The sequence below is a fragment of the Anoplolepis gracilipes genome, chromosome 9 (genome assembly GCF_047496725.1).
Source record: "Anoplolepis gracilipes chromosome 9, ASM4749672v1, whole genome shotgun sequence".
In the NCBI taxonomy this organism is placed as follows: Eukaryota; Metazoa; Arthropoda; class Insecta; order Hymenoptera; family Formicidae; genus Anoplolepis; species Anoplolepis gracilipes.
The window spans coordinates 2,074,877-2,091,430 of record NC_132978.1 but is presented as its reverse complement, the minus strand read 5'-3'; the positions used below and the strand labels follow the sequence as shown (position 1 = coordinate 2,091,430).

Below are 16,554 nucleotides of genomic sequence, written 5' to 3'. Positions count from 1 at the left end.
ATAAAACAGAAACTTGTACAACAATATTAGGAATAGACACGTATTTAACGAATAATTAGAAATTAAATAATTATAATATATCAAAATGTATTTTTTTCTAATATGTCAAATTTAAAAATAATATATTCCCAAAAATATAAACTGTAAATTTTATATTAAATATAAAGTTTATAAAAAATATATGTGCAAATGATATAATTACATGCAGTTATGTTTTATATAATTATGTATATGTATAAAACTATTTAATGATATCTTGCATTTCGCATTAATATAATGTTAGATATAATATAATTATCGAAATTTATATTCGCTTGTACTTTTTCCAAAAATTCACATTTAATATAAATTTATATATAACTTTTTTTCCAGAATATATTTTTATGTCACAAAACTGAGAAATTAACTTGTTAAATGGCTTTTATACACGAGTCAACATCGTGCTAATATCGTTTGTCAATATACGAGCTGCCAATGTCTATTCCGAAAATCCAGGCCGGAAGTATAAATTTTATTTCTCAAATAATTTTCTCGACGTGACCTCGACAGGAGATCCTTTCATATGAAAATCTCACAGCTGTCAAATCGTCGTAAAAATTCATGTCGCTAGGATGAACGGTGGCGTTAAAAACAACCCAATATTTTCAATGCGTCACTTGTATGGGCCGCGTGCGTTTGTCCCGTGCGATTCTCTATATCCACAGGGAGCTTCGAGCTCGCGCGAACGAACGAGCGAGTGAGCGAGTACGCGGAATAAAAGCTAAAACGATAAAATGTCCGTCGTTGCCGTGTCGACTACTACAAAAGCAGCATAAAAGTTCCGTCCGGCGGGACTTAAAAAAGCGCTCTATTCTAAATTTTCGAAATAAAACGCGACAGTAAACGTGTCGCGCAAAGACTCCGGATATATTTTAACATCTGTTTGCAATGAAATCCTTTGCATTTCCGCGAAAAAAGTGCCTCTTAGTTCTGCATCCGGCTACTTAAATCATTTCACTATGAATAAATTATTTTCATCTCTTTATTATATATACATATAAAAGTGAAAAATTTAACGATAAAAAGATATACGATAAAAATAAAGAGATATGAGAGATTTACGCACACAGAGAATAAGAAATAATAATTGTGATTTAAAAGGTGATTTAAAAATAATAAGATAATATTTCGTACGTGTACGTTTTTATAGACAAAATTATCGCAAAACCAAATTTTGCAAATTATTCGAATCTATAATGTACATCAGGAAAATAATAAAAGGTTATTTCTGCCCAATATTTTTCTATGTCCTTCTCGGCACGAACTTTCCGTGGTTTTCCCTTTGATCGATTAATCGTCAGTGAGCGTATATTTTGGGTCGTTTACGTTCTACGTTGAACGGGGAGAAAAGCACCACTCGACATTTCGGCCCGATAAATGGGGAGACCGGACACAGGGAAAATACCATCTCAATTTGATTCGATTAAACAGGAAATAGGCAGCGTGTATTTTCAATCTACGTGGTATATATTTGCAATTGATTAATCGCCCGGCCGCGAAGCCAAATTGTCTAAACGCCGGAATCTATTTTTCCAACAGGGCGTGCGAATCGTCGATTACCGGGTCCACTATTCAAACGCTGAAAATAACGATTGCCGAAACACATACAGAATGTTTACTCTAGAATCTCGTTACCATATAATAATGCAATCGACAATTTTTTAATTGAATATACCAGACTTAAACTACATCAGCATCGCTTTGACGTCTGGCGATGACAAAATGACAGAGTAAGTAGCCAAAGTTTTTCACGCAGCTGATCCGCCTTTATAATGTAATACGCGAGTTTTACAGCGAATAAATAAAAAAATTGTATATATAAAGAATCTCTTTAATATAAAAAGTCGTGAAATAGTAACTCGTAAGCACATGCAATATTTCGCTTTGCGCGAAATTAAATCTACGGTAACTGAAAGCTCTTAAAAAAAACTGATACTTTTTTATGACTTATAGGAAAAAAGAAAGATAGATAAAAAGGCAAATATAAAATATATTTTTCAAGTAAGCATTCAAAGAAGAAATAAAAATAATGCAAAAATAAAAACAGCGCTCGTTGTATTTTTAATAAATACTTAAAAATCGAAAGAATTATGCTGCAAATAAAATAGTACGTAAAGAGTACGCAACAATGTGTATGCCAGATATTTCAAACGCGGTATATTTTGATTGCCAGAGTGCACGATTAATTTGCATTTGCACTAGTTTATTCTTATAATCTCATCCGATATTTTATTTCACAATTTTCAATGTTTTTAATAATTTACATACTTCTTTGTTATTTTCATTTTTCTTCCATTTTTATTTATTTTATTTCTAATAATGTCTATTCGATAAATAATTCACTAAACTGAGATAAACGTCATCGTCGGACGAGATTAAATAGCCATAGGCTTCCTTTCTTTAAATAGAATCGTATATGTACGCATGTTATGTATGCATATACAATGTATGTATACATACATATATATGCGAAAATATATATATACATTGCATGCAGGATAAAGTCGTATCGTAATCTGCGTTGCCGTAATCTTGAATAAATATTTGCCCTCTATTTAACGTAGAGCGATCCTCTCTACGCAACCGTAACATTATAAGGGTAGGGAATTTTTAAGATGTATGCAAAGTACATGTAAGTTTATCTCACTGCCGTATTGTGAAGGATAAGTTATAAATTTTGCTAAACGAAAAATTTAAAATCGCTTTAACATTTCCACGATATACACCAATCTCTTTTTGTGTATATTTTACCGAATGTATGAATAATATATGCCTTTTGTAACGAATTATTGGTGCAATGGCAAAACATTTTCACTACAAAAATATTAGTTACAGATTGATGCTAGTTATGACGTTTATGAAAAATATATTGCCAAATTTCGTTATATAAGATTATATTAATCAGAAAGAAAAGATATCGCATGTAACATTCATTGTTGTAATAATTTATTACATTTGACGAATAAAACTTTGCTTTGACAAACAAAAACATTTTATACTGTCGGTAATTGCATTTAAACAGCCGTTTGATGGAAACCTTTTAATTACAATTCCCAGCATACTAGCAAGCAAACTCAATGGCACAATTGCACAATTTTATATTCAAATATATAATTGCAAAGAAAAATTATATTTCTTTAAAATTATTTAATTTAATAAAGATATTTCGCATCACATTTGAAGAATATACAATGAATATTTTATAGTAAAAAATAATTATTTGCAAAATTATATACAATTTATACTTTTTTCATTTAATATGCAATATATTACTCATTATTGCGTTAATAAATACTTTAGCAATATTTATAATAGATAAATTGTTCAATCCAATATTATCAATTGGTGATACATCGCGTTTAACGACGAATTGGTCGCTGCGCAATTAAATCACTCATTGGATTACAAAACGTTTCGTCAGCGCTGACAATGCCTGTGGTATATCGAGTTTGCGAAATGGGTTAAGTGCACGAACGACCAGATTCATTCGCCTGATATAAAAACAATTAAATCGCCCTCGTCGCCCGCATGTATACGTATTTCGAGGGAAAAATTGATATTCCGAAACATCTATCCACTTCGCGATGGACGACGGTCTGACGATGAAACCCGAGATTTCAATGTTCAATCAAACTGCAAATGTACCCGATTCAAAATTTCGTTAAACCTCCATATACATTGTCAGCCGCGTTGCCGATGTTATACAGTTTAAATTAAAAAATTGTTATACCGGGGTGAATCAATTCCTATCGCAAAGATTTCGTCTATCTTTCGTCTCGTCATATCGATCGATTCGTATGCGCGTTACGTATGCATATATATATGTACATACATACATACATATGAATTACGAATGCGTATGTAGTTGTATCTTCATATGTCGCTCGTGCATAACTCATCGACGTGGTCTTGGAAACGTAATATAATCGAGTAGGCAATTTACATCATGGACGAAGAAGTACACGAGGAAAATACGGAAGAAATATTGGAAGATGAAACGTTTCAAGAGAATGATACTAAACAAGAATACAGATATGAAGATGATTTTTTTGAAATGGAAAACCCTAGCGACTCGGAAGAGGAAGAATCTTACGAGGAGAGAGAATGGGAAGAAGAAGAAAAAGCGAAATTGTGTAGGTTATGATTTTTAAGATAATCTGACAAGTAACCAAACAATTTTGGTGAATATATATTTTATAATATATCTGTGCTATCAATGATATTTTTCTCTTATAATCATCGGATCTGTTAATTCTTTTCAATTTTTTCTGTTATTTACAAAAAATTAAATATAGAAAATAAAAAACATTGAAGTTAACGCTTGTTATTTTTCTATATTTAGTTTACATAGTTGTTACTTTTTTTATTTGTGTGTAATATTAATATATTTTAATTTATTTGTTTAAAAATACATATTCTTTAATGACAATATGTATTCTGTCGAAAGTATATAACACGTTGTATTACCAAGAAGAATGTCGATAATGTCGAATGTACCAATATTGAAACTTTGTAACGAATGGGTTAAAATTATGCACGAACGAAGATCGATGATGCGTATCGGATACGCGTGTCGAGTGGAAGTACGCACTGTATTAACAATGAAACGTAAACTTAGTCGACCATAAATACGTACATATTCAAATATTAATGACGCGATTTAAAGTAGCAAGTTCGGATAATAAAAGAAATTATAATTTTAATTTATTTAAATATATGAATCATGCAAATCTAATAAATATATACAAATGTTGTATTTAAATAACTTGTTAAAATATAATAAGTAACTACTTTTATTATTTTAAACCTCAGCAATTTAAACGCTCTTAACATTTTGCTATAATAGTATTATTAATTTACTATTTATTTAATAAATTGCGAAAAATGCGAGCGCATGCCCTACTATTTATGTATGTTACTTTAAAGATTCAAGATTGTGATTAACTTATATATTGTCATTACTTTTTACTTAAAAAAAAATTGAATTACTTTTTATCTGTTTCATTATCCTTTCAGCTATTCAAGATTGGGAGAAGGAGGCGAAGAAGAACGTTCGTATAGAAATGGATGATCCGATGAAAAAACGGACGACTATCTACGATCTCGCTTCCTCTGGGCCGTCAGTGAACGACATTTGGAAATTTGACATAGCGCAGATAGCTGCAGAACCGAAGAAGAAAGTTCGATATTCCGTGTCGATGGTGAATATTTCCACCGTAACAGCAGTTTATTCTATTTTAGAAATTTCATATCGTCTTTAATTGAATTGCTGTACTAAATAGAATTTTACAGGCAATTTACACACGAATAAGAAATTCATCGCTAGTTCTCAAATATATCTCAAATTAAATATTCACTATTTAAATCGAGCGTTCTGACACCTCATATGTATGTTTTTCTCTCTCTCTAATTTTTATCCGAAACGTTTCTTGTATACATAAAAAAGAAAAATATCTTTATTACATTTGTTTGATTCTATCTCAGGGAATGTTGGGAATAGCGAGAATCGATTTGTCGCCGCTGACGCAGAAGATCGTCGGTTGTGTCATCGGCGAGAACGTCACTACGGAATATCCATGGGTATACGTTAGAAAGGATGTCATCGAAGATAATATAGATCTGCATTCTGAGAGCAGTGACTTCCTGCCGATAAAGGACGAGATTCAAGAATATCCTGACGAAAAGATTCTCATCGGCTATGCACCATCTCTTTCCAAAGAGGGACAGTTCTATATTGTTCTCACCGAACAGAGTAAAGATGCAATAATGAGGTCTCTACAAATTCAAAGAGAGAATCACGAGAATCGCGTGCGATATGCAATCTACAAACCTGTCGGTCGATGGTACGATTTAGGTAGCGGTGCCGAGGTCGACGCCTGTGTCGTCAAAAATACGAGGCCGCTATTCGAGATCGAGGTTTGCATAACATTAAAAAATCATAATCTATTTAAAGAACCATAAAACTTCAATTCTTTAGCATCAAGTTGTAAAAAGTTATACTCTGGTCAATCTACTATTTCTAACTTGAAATAAAATATTAATCTAAAATATTTTTTAACTACAAAAAACTAAATGATATTTTAACAACTAATTAAAGGATTGAATAATGTAGTGTTTAATTTAATATTTTAAGAACTTGTAAAAATTATTTTCAAAGTTGTAAAAATTATCATATAAATCATCTGAATTATTCATTTGTACCGTTATAAAATAATATGGATTAAATTTAATTGTTAAATTAAACACAAAAATTGATAGAAAATGGAAGAATAATTTTTAAGCGTTAAGTTATCGAATATATTAAAGCAAACTACAAAAATGTCAACAGTTCTCAAGTCAAATATATCTCTACGCTAACGTAGCTATCGACTTGCGACTTTTCACTCTCCTTCGCCGAACTTTCTGCTCGCGATTTGCATATCTATTCGACCGTGTTCAAATTCGCGTCGTGTAGCGTGTTGGAAATTTTTGAAAATTTCTATTACCTTCCGACAACATACACAACATAGCATGCACTAACTAATGCGTGACTTGCGCGTGTGCAGAACATGGATATTGATAGCTCGCGTATGTTAACTCCAACCCACGGTATTAAAGCGATTACCGTAAATTTCTACTAATCCCGTCTATAAATACTGCACAGTGAATCGACAATAATATCATACAGCGGCAAATTCATAAATTATAATAAATTATTTATTAATCACTTTATCCCGTTTTCAATCGAGTGCAAGAAATAGTTCATAAATCCCGCAAAATTAGTATTATTTATATGATCATATTTGTGAGATATGCTGCGTAAATTGTACGATGTGCATCGTCGATATCGATCGTATATTTTGCATTTAATTATTAGGTGACGTCTACAGCTAATTTGCTAAACGTGTCAGTGAATCTGACGGACAGAAAGGCGGATGATCAAAGAGATGGATACATCGAGTTGCTGCCGTACCGGCAAATATTCGAAAATGTATGGCGTAAATTGGTAAGCAGGGCCACGCAAGTGATACCAATGGTACAACACAACGAGGCGCAAACGGCGCCATCGATATCCGTCAATTCCTGGTACCAATATCTGTATGAATACGAGACAATCGATTTGTCTACTTACACCGAAGACAAGATAGACTCCTTGAAGGATTTCCTGGAACGTTATACCGACGACATGTGCGACCAAGTAATACATTACAAATATTATTTTTCGCCTCGATTTTTCTAATAAGATTTTAATAACAATTTTAACATTTATTGCGTAAAACGCAATTTAATTAGGAGATTAGTTATCAAAATATTCAAGATATTTTATTTTTAAGTAAGAGCTTATAATGCAATTAGCAATTATATCTCCAATATATCTACTTTGTTCTTTTTTAGATTTTAATGAATTCCACGTGGGATATATATACGAACGATTTTGCAAATCTGGTGCGCAATGAAAAGGATACGCAGGCACTAGTGCCGATAGTTTACGAAGAACATCAGAGCTATTATGACGGAAAAATCATCGCGGACAAAGTTATCAACGATTTTTGTTGGCATCCGTTTTGGACCGGAACGGCGATAACTACTTACACGCAACATGCCAAAGGCGAGAATCTGATCGGTCCCAAAACTTATGACGAGGTTTATCAATCGCCACAGATTATTTCTCGAATTTACTTTTATATATTGCTCTTAAAATTTCTTTACATTGACTAATTTAAAAAAAAATTAATTTCTAATATAGAATATATTTTTTATTAATATAAACGCGCATGCAACGTTTATATTATACATGTAAAAACAGTTTAATTCAAAGTAGCACATTTTTTTTAGATATTCTTAGCTTGTGAAAACAATAATCGAATACTAATATGGTCCTTCACTGATTGTTTGTCGCCTAAACTGATCCTTGAATGTCCGCGAGAAGTAACATCTATTGGTGTCTGTCCTCTGGATGGTAGCATTATCGTAGGCGGTTGTAAAAACGGCCAGGTAAATTTAATCAATCACTTATAATATTTTTCAAATCTTTTCTTCTCTCAAAATATTCTATTTTTTGCTGTAGATATTTTTTCTGACTGAGATAGATAGAGAAAAAAGATTTTTTTTTACTCACAATGAGATAGATAGAGAAAGAGATTTTTCTCACGAACAATACAGAATAGCACATTTTATGTCGACGTTAGCAAATATCATTATTTCTTACATGTATAGCAAGAAAAAATTTCTAAAAAATATTAATAGTATTTGTTAGAGAAATTTTACTAACAATAAAAATTATTTAAATATACTAATTAAATTGTCTTGCTGCAATAATAAAATTTGCAAAAGTTATTTCAGTTTAACAATAATTAAATTCATATTTTTATGAGTACAAATCTATTCGACAAAATTTAATTGTTATATTAAATAATTAAATTATAATAACAAAATTTATTTACTTTCACATCGAATACGCTGCAGCATAGATACATTTATACGTACTATACATACGCAATGACGATTTTGTTACGATAATCAAATATTTTTCTGTATATCATGTTTGACAATTTAATTAAAAGGAACAATTTAATTATAATAAAAGAAAAATATGAATATTTTTATAAATATTTTTTGATAATATAATCATAGAATTTAAAAAAGGATAGAAAAAAGAATTTGAGAAGAAATATTCGATAGTAAGTAACGCAAATAAATAAACATTTACCTCAATATTGTAGACGTGCAACAATTCCCTTTGTCTCGATTAACTTATTCCCATCCTTCGTTGCCTCTCTCGATGCGTTCGCGTCCGCTTGACTACTCACGAGACACGTACATTCGTAAACAAATTCCTTCCATGTCCTTCTGCAATTCAATCATAATCACACAATCGATATCAGTCACAAATATCGAAAAAAACACATTGCAATTGCGCGTATATAATATATCCCGACACCCGATACTCCCGATTTGGCGTTGTTTATCACGACGTGAAAATTCGAGAAGTGACGCGCGCGTCTGTCGATCGCGGCGAGCGCGAATAACACAAATATCGTATGCATGCGGCTCAACTGTCTTCGTTAATTCGTCGTGGCTGTCTCTCGTTGCTCCTCTTGTCACAATGCCTCTCGATGTTTTGAATATTAGATGGCACTCGGTCGTCGGTCGAGCAAATAGCGCGAAACGCGCGTAACGGAAAATGGAACGCGAAGCAACGTACATTAGTTATGAATATTGAGAGATGCGTTAATCACGACGCGCGCGCGACAATTAATATGGATATCGATCACTCGTCACTCAATTCAGCACTACCGACATCCGTTGCTATACGATATTCGCTCGAGATAAATGAAAAGAAACATAAAATCACCGTAACCGTCGACTGTATGTATTACTGTACACGCGCGCGGCAACGTCAAGCGTGAAGTGAACGGTTTCCGATCTCGATCACGTGACGTGACGTGTCCACGTGGCGCGTTCACACGACGTTGTCAAAATAGCGGCGCGATGTCGCTACTTTATCGAGAATGTTAAAATACATAGCTTATCTAATAATAATAATTAGATTAATGTCGAAGTTTTAGTTATTCGATTAATCTTTGTACAACTTCGGAGAAACACAAACGTAGTATAAAAAGAGATCGTTATCGGGAATATTAAAACGAATAGACATCGGGGTCGGTATATAAATACTATAGACTTTACATATATTGTAACACTTATAGAGATGCCGTTTATATACTTTTTTTATTCTTGCAAAGTGTTCGTTAATAGAGAAAGAGAAAGAGAGAGAGAGAGAGAGAGAGAGAGAGAGAGAGAAATATTTTCTATCCTTTATCTTACTCAAAATATAGTAAATGTATTCACACGCATATACACATACATGTGCGTGTTCTTGTACGCACACGTACATACATACATACATCACACGTAATCTACAAGAAATATTTCCTCTCTCGCTTAATCAGTGCTCACGCGCAAGATATCTTTAGATATAAGCTCTATGTTGTTTATTAGTAATACTAATAAACAAATTAATCGTTACTAAATTAATATATCGTGATAATCGTTAGATTTGACCTTTTCCATCTATTTATATATATATTATATTAATAAAATATGAATGAATATATATATATATATATATATATATATATATGGGTTGATTTATATTTTATTAATAAGTGTATTAATGATTTTATTAATAATTTTTTATTGACAAGAAAGAGATCGCGCAAATTGTTTTGATTATCCTATACATTTTGCGAACTCGACTTAGCCAGTTTTGGATAAAAAAAGGCAATAAACACGGATAGAAAATTTGCTACTACGATCGTAAAATTCGAAAATGTAGAATGCGACGAAACGAGATGAGAGGGATAGTAGTAAAATATGCTTGTATCGTTGTAGTAGATCGCTATCTGGGACATTCCTGGCAAAATCGAGCAAGTAGAATCGGTGATAGCACAGACGGGAGCAAAGTATAGCATCGCGATGAGGAGCCTGATGACGTGGATGCACGAGACGACGGTAACGTCGCTGATCAGTCCGGTGGCGATGTCTTCGCTCAAGTACAGCCAGAAGGCGGGCATCACCCAGGTAATCTGGCTGCCCTCGCATCATAAAGTCGATAAAAACGGCCGAATCTTGTCTTTGCCGGACAACGCGATTTTAAACGATTTGAGCTGTCAGTTCGTAACTGCAAGCGAGGATGGTACGATCGCCTTCTGGGATCTTAAGTAAGTACAATAGTCTATCAAGGTTTAATAATTTATTATTAAATAGCCAACTCTTTTGTTATTTTAAAATATAAGCATTTTTTCTTCAAAACATTTATATGGAAAAATAATTTTTTAAGAGTATAAGATGTGTGTAAATAAAAAATATTTTTATACGTATGCATATATAGATATATGTACATATATGTACAATATATATGTTTTAAGTATGCATTTTAAATTAAGTGATATTTATCTTGTGCAGCATTATGCATATATGATAACGGGAAAATATATTATACGCGCGAAACATTTTTCATAAATATAATCTATGATTTTTTATAATAAAGATTTAAAAAATGACTTTTCATTTTTCTAAATTACTAGTATGGAGCTCCTTTGATTTCAAAATTTAAAACTTTTAGAGAAGATCCTATAAATGCTTTTATAAAACAGAAAAAAATTGTATACTTAGAAGCTTATATATATTATTTTTTATTACTACGAAAAATATATTTTAATATTATTTTATTTTAAAAGTCTATATTTATAGAAAGAGAGTACAAATATTATTAATAATTTTACGAAAGTTGGAAAATATGAATATTTTTAACATGTTGTGCTACATCTTCTAAAATATCTTATAAATATTGATTTCAAAAGTAAAAAGATGTCAAAATATATTTTTCTCGTAGTAGTTTTGTAGTAGTATCGTAGCCCAGGTAAAAATATCATATCGTTTTTCTTAAAAAATACAAGAACAACCTACATGGCTGTGGCTAGCGACCAATTGGCAACCACGGGAAAGGTTCCCGGTCGTCTCCCGAGACTGGAAGTTAGCGACTTTGAATGTTCCACGAGAGGGAAACTTGTCGCAAGCTAAACGTTAAAGAGCGAACATCGTCACCGTTCGACTTGCCTTTCGAGTCCTTCTCTCCGGACGCGAGACGACGATTCGCCTTCCGCTTTCATCCCATCCCCGTGCCCATCCTTTCCAAGAAACTCCCCCGATCTGCGGAACCGTAATGGTTCTGCGACTTGACTCGCTGCTGTTCCTCGTGATTCCTCCAAAGTTGGCGTTTATATGGTCCGAAAATGGATAGACTATTCCTCTATAATCGTTGATCGGTATTCAACCCTCGCTCCTAATCCTTCCCGCGTCCTTTACTATTCGAAGTAGTCCTCAGAACCTGTCAACTACCTCCTTGCCCTCGCTGTTCTCTGTGTGCGCCCATTGGGGTGCGAGGGAGAGTCGCTCTTCATTTCGGTTGTGTCACAATGGATATGTAGATACTCACACACTAGTGAACTGTTTCCTTGCTCGGTACGAAATTGGCACGATACGACGTTACATCCTACTCTCAACATTTTAGTAAGGGAAAGGCATATATCATAAAATTGCACTAAAAATCTTTCTACCCGAATAAAAGATTAAAATTAAAATCTCATAATAAATTCAGACTTATAGCTCATTAACTGTTAAAATTTTATCTTTTATACAAGATACTTGACGTACACACATATAAAAAAAAAAACACATACATACATACACGATAAAACACACATATTGTATGAAAAAAAATAGGCATTATAACTTTTAATAACTATTCGCATTACGTTATCTCATTATCAACAATGAGATAACGTAAAAAATATATTTTATTTTTGATGAAGAACACACAATAAAATTCTATAAAAGATGGCAACCTTCGGAAAAGGACATTCGACAAGTTCGTAACAAGCAAAAGAGAAAGATACAACCAGATATCCAGGAGTTGATGACGCGGTCCAAGTCGCCCTTTAAGATTCTCGATCGCGTCTTGAAGCCCGATTACATCCTCGTGATTCAATATCCGGATGAGAGTCGGCAGCTCGTGATAACGACGCTCAGCATGTACAATCCAAAGTTTCGCAAAGACCAAGTCGAACCGGTCCCGGTAAGAGACGACATCACAATTAGAAAGTACTATAGACCCATAATCGAGAAGCCGGACTATGTCATGGAACCAAAGATGCTCGTCGGAACCGTCGAAGGTGAACGATCTCGTATAATATTTCCTTAGACACAGCGATTCAATTTCCTGCCTTATTCACATAGATATACGATACGATTATATTCCCAAGTTTATTAATATTAATACAATTTAAATTCCATTAATTAAACAGACCATTAATTATGCTCAAAATTTACCTAATAAGATCGATCTAATTGAATAATATCAACGACGCAAAGTGGTTAAAGCGATGAACTATGGCAACAGGTGATTTCGGCTGCATAACATGGACCGGCTACGAATTCGCCACCGACGTGAGCGTGAATCGCGAAACGGCACGATGGCTTTGGATAAAGAGGACGCACGACGGGCCGGTGACGCACTCGGTTAGATCCAATTATTATCAACAGATGGTGGTCACGATAGGAGGCAAAATTTTCGCTATATGGAGGGATGATTTTGGCGAGCCGCTCATTTGGAAGAAGTCCAACGTCAGGTGGGTGAGGGTAACCAGAGGGTAACAGAGTAAAATAAATCTGACACTTTTGCTTTCGCGTTAAAGTAAACGATCGGGCGCTAAGTGATTTTCGCCGTATATATACGAAGAAGAAAGTTAATTCTGCTTAATAGATGAAATGCAAAAGAGAGAAGGAGTTGAAACTAACTGAACGTGCGATATCGCGAGAATTGTGAGTCGAGAAATTATTCTTGCAAGAGAGAAGCGTCGATAGCGCGAGAATTAGCGAAACATGGTCATGAATATACATAAGCGCGGCACGACAGGCCTTTTATTAACGATAAAAATAACAAGCAATTTCTCTCTCTCTCTTCCCTTCTCGCGCGATAAATTGCCACAATGCACAGTGCGTAATTGCAATGTAGCGTTTCGTATTGCCCAGCACGAACTCGTTCGCACTTCACGTTCCGCGCATAGTTTTCGACAAATCGAACTTTCGATATGATCTGCATGACAATATGATCATAACTTACAACACGCTCGCGTACTATTACTAGTCTGTTATGAAAATTATTTTCGATACATAGATAGTTATATACATGTACATTCGAACGTTGCCGAATCGAACTCTTGCGATTCCAACGTTTATGAGAATCTTTTCAGCTAAAGTTTACCTCATACATGTAAATCAGCTTCCAAATACAATGTAATTATTACAACAATATATTGATCATATGTAAAGGAAAAAAATCGACAAGAGCGCGACTGTCAGTCTATTGTCGCTTTTTACAAAATATAGATATACAGCGTGTTCTTGGGGAATTTTGCGTCCGACCATTTTGATTTTGGGAAGAATGGATGGAACCATAGAAATTTGGGATTTGGTGGTCAAGAGTCACGAGCCGAGTTTCGTGCAAAGCTTGTCCGGACGGATAATTACAGGCATCTATACGCACGAGCTGCCGCTTGAACCGCAATGTGTCGGATTTTGCGATTTCAATGGTTCTCTAAGAGTGTTCACGGCACCGCGTGTCTTAGTGACGTACGACGTGAGCGACGTTGAGTGGCTGAAAAAGTTCATCGATCGACAAGTTCAAAGGGTAAGGGATCATAAAAAGTGAGGCGCCGACATATACAGAGCGAGTGATATCGATTAGATGTCTGATTAAGTGCCTGAGCAAAAATATCTTTTTCGTTTAAAAAACTTACTTTTTAAAAAGCGAATATAATATACTTTATGAAGAATAAAAAAAGAATTGCAGACACATTGCATAAAGCAATAAAGAATTAATATAATCATACGAATTATTAAACATAATTATTCCGTTGATATTATAAAAGTAATGGTATGTATAGGTATGTGATATCTTCAGATGCATTGATGTAACATTCAGAACAAAATGCGTTTGAATCTCCACGCGATTCATAAAACTTTACATTTCTATGAGACGAAAATATATTCGATCTGAATGGAATTCGCGATCGTAAAAAAAAAAAAAAAAAAAGATCTTTATTCTGTTGCTTTTACAGTGATTTGCTGTAAATTTAACTGTCTCAACTGATAATAAAATTTCTTTTTCTTCTACATTCATAAACAATTTTCTATTTCCGTATACAATCAGATAAGAGAGTTTAAAGCCTGGCAGGAAACATGGCGCGAAACAAATCGCGAGGATATCGAGATGAAGAAAAACCAGGGTAAAATGGCAGAGATGAAAAAACGTTTGGAAACCGAGCAGCGGATTAAAGTCGACACGATCGCAGCAACTGTTCGCACAACCACACCTACGAAGACCACAGTACAATTTAACATGCTACATATTGATAAATAATTCAATGACTTTTGTTTTTTTTATTCACATAAAACACACGCTCAAAACTGAGTTCACGAACGTTTATAATCGCGTGAATAACGTCTCCTGTAAATTCTCGGATATATTTCGGATTTAGTTGAACACATCTTACGAAAAAGTAAACTCTAATTTATCTCTCTTTTTTTTATTAAATTAATTTCGTGCTATTCAGCAGCGGAAGCCCTGGCAGTTCCTCGAAGAAGCCAAGGAACGATGGATGTCAATGGAAGTAAAGCGCATGCAACGACTGATCCTAGAGAAAAAAGGGCTGAGGAAGGACGTTCTCGAAAGACAGCGCGCGCCCCTTCTTAGATTGCGACAGGAGAAGAGGACAAAGAAGCGCAAGATACGCGAGATCCTGAACCTACAGGACAAGATCTTTGAGGAAGCTGTCGTATTCCTCTTTCCGGAGCAGGAGCGCAGTGAAACTTTGTTGCCCCCTTTGCCAGTCTCTGCGACCGATAGACGCTTAACGATCGACGAGTTCATTAAGGAGGAAACCGCTTTTCGAAAAGAAGTACGTCAAGGGAATCAATTAATCTAGCGGAAATCCTTCGCAAATAATTAATGCAAAATTCTTTTACGTAAATAATAGCGCAAATTAAATGTATATTGTGATGCAAAGTATTAATTATGATAAAATATCAATACGCAGATATGATTATATTGCAGAGATATTTTTAAAATTATTATATTATAAATTCCTCTCTTTAAAATAAATCCGTCGCTTATGTATTTGATTTATTTAGAGATCAAAATTGCAAAATAATTTAACTTAACCGATATTTTTGCCAAATTAATATTTTTTATTTATTTCTTGCAAGATATGATTATATTGCAGAGATATTTTTAAAATTATTATATTATAAATTCCTCTCTTTAAAATAAATCCGTCGCTTATGTATTTGATTTATTTAGAGATCAAAATTGCAAAATAATTTAACTTAACCGATATTTTTGCCAAACTAATATTTTTTATTTATTTTTTGCAAGATATTTTGTTTAAGTATTATTTTACATTTTATATGTTGAAAAATATCGTGTGTTTAATTATATAAGTTAACGATATGTTGTCTTTAGATACTAATTGTTCTTTCCGTTGAAAAGGACGTTTTTGCCGACCCAAAGGAAGAAATTATATACAATTTTATGGAAGTACAAGCCGAGGCTTTGGCCAAATTAAAGAGCGCACCTTTCGAACGCACGTTCAACTGGCGCAAAGTACTCGTGCAAGGAAAGTCGAGAAGAAGATCGATGGACATCGAACTCAAGAAGTTAAACAAGCTGAAGAAGACGGCAAAGTGGACGATGTGAACGATGTATCACGACTTTCCTGCAACGTGATACAAGACGTGCGCATTAAAGGTACATTTCCATTTTACATTTTAAACTTGCGTTCTTTCGTATCTCATGAATTTGTGTAACTAACGATTACAAATTCTTATAATATGGATATTCGTTAGATTTGTCTGAAAAATGCAGGACAGAAGATTAATTTATTATGTGAGACACAGTAATTGTTTATATTC

At 33.7% G+C, this 16,554-nt stretch overlaps 1 protein-coding gene and 1 long non-coding RNA gene across 2 annotated transcripts in view; one reads left to right on the top strand and one right to left on the bottom strand.

Moving 5' to 3' along the window:
• Positions 1-9,405, bottom strand: part of LOC140669662 (uncharacterized) — a 63,500-nt gene extending 54,095 nt beyond the window's left edge. Inside the window, exon 1 of the long non-coding RNA XR_012047370.1 lies at positions 8,729-9,405. This is a non-coding gene — a long non-coding RNA (uncharacterized lncRNA). The remainder of the gene's footprint in view (positions 1-8,728) is intronic.
• LOC140669658 (dynein axonemal intermediate chain 3) lies at positions 3,986-16,339 on the top strand. The gene is made up of 13 exons (XM_072899675.1): positions 3,986-4,172; positions 5,056-5,240; positions 5,524-5,955; positions 6,896-7,216; positions 7,414-7,662; positions 7,855-8,013; positions 10,417-10,742; positions 12,421-12,755; positions 12,983-13,211; positions 13,972-14,272; positions 14,795-14,971; positions 15,198-15,542; positions 16,133-16,339. Exons 1-13 carry the CDS (start codon positions 3,986-3,988, stop codon positions 16,337-16,339), a joined length of 3,453 nt encoding a protein of 1,150 aa, XP_072755776.1.
• Positions 16,340-16,554: the final 215 nt, after the last annotated feature.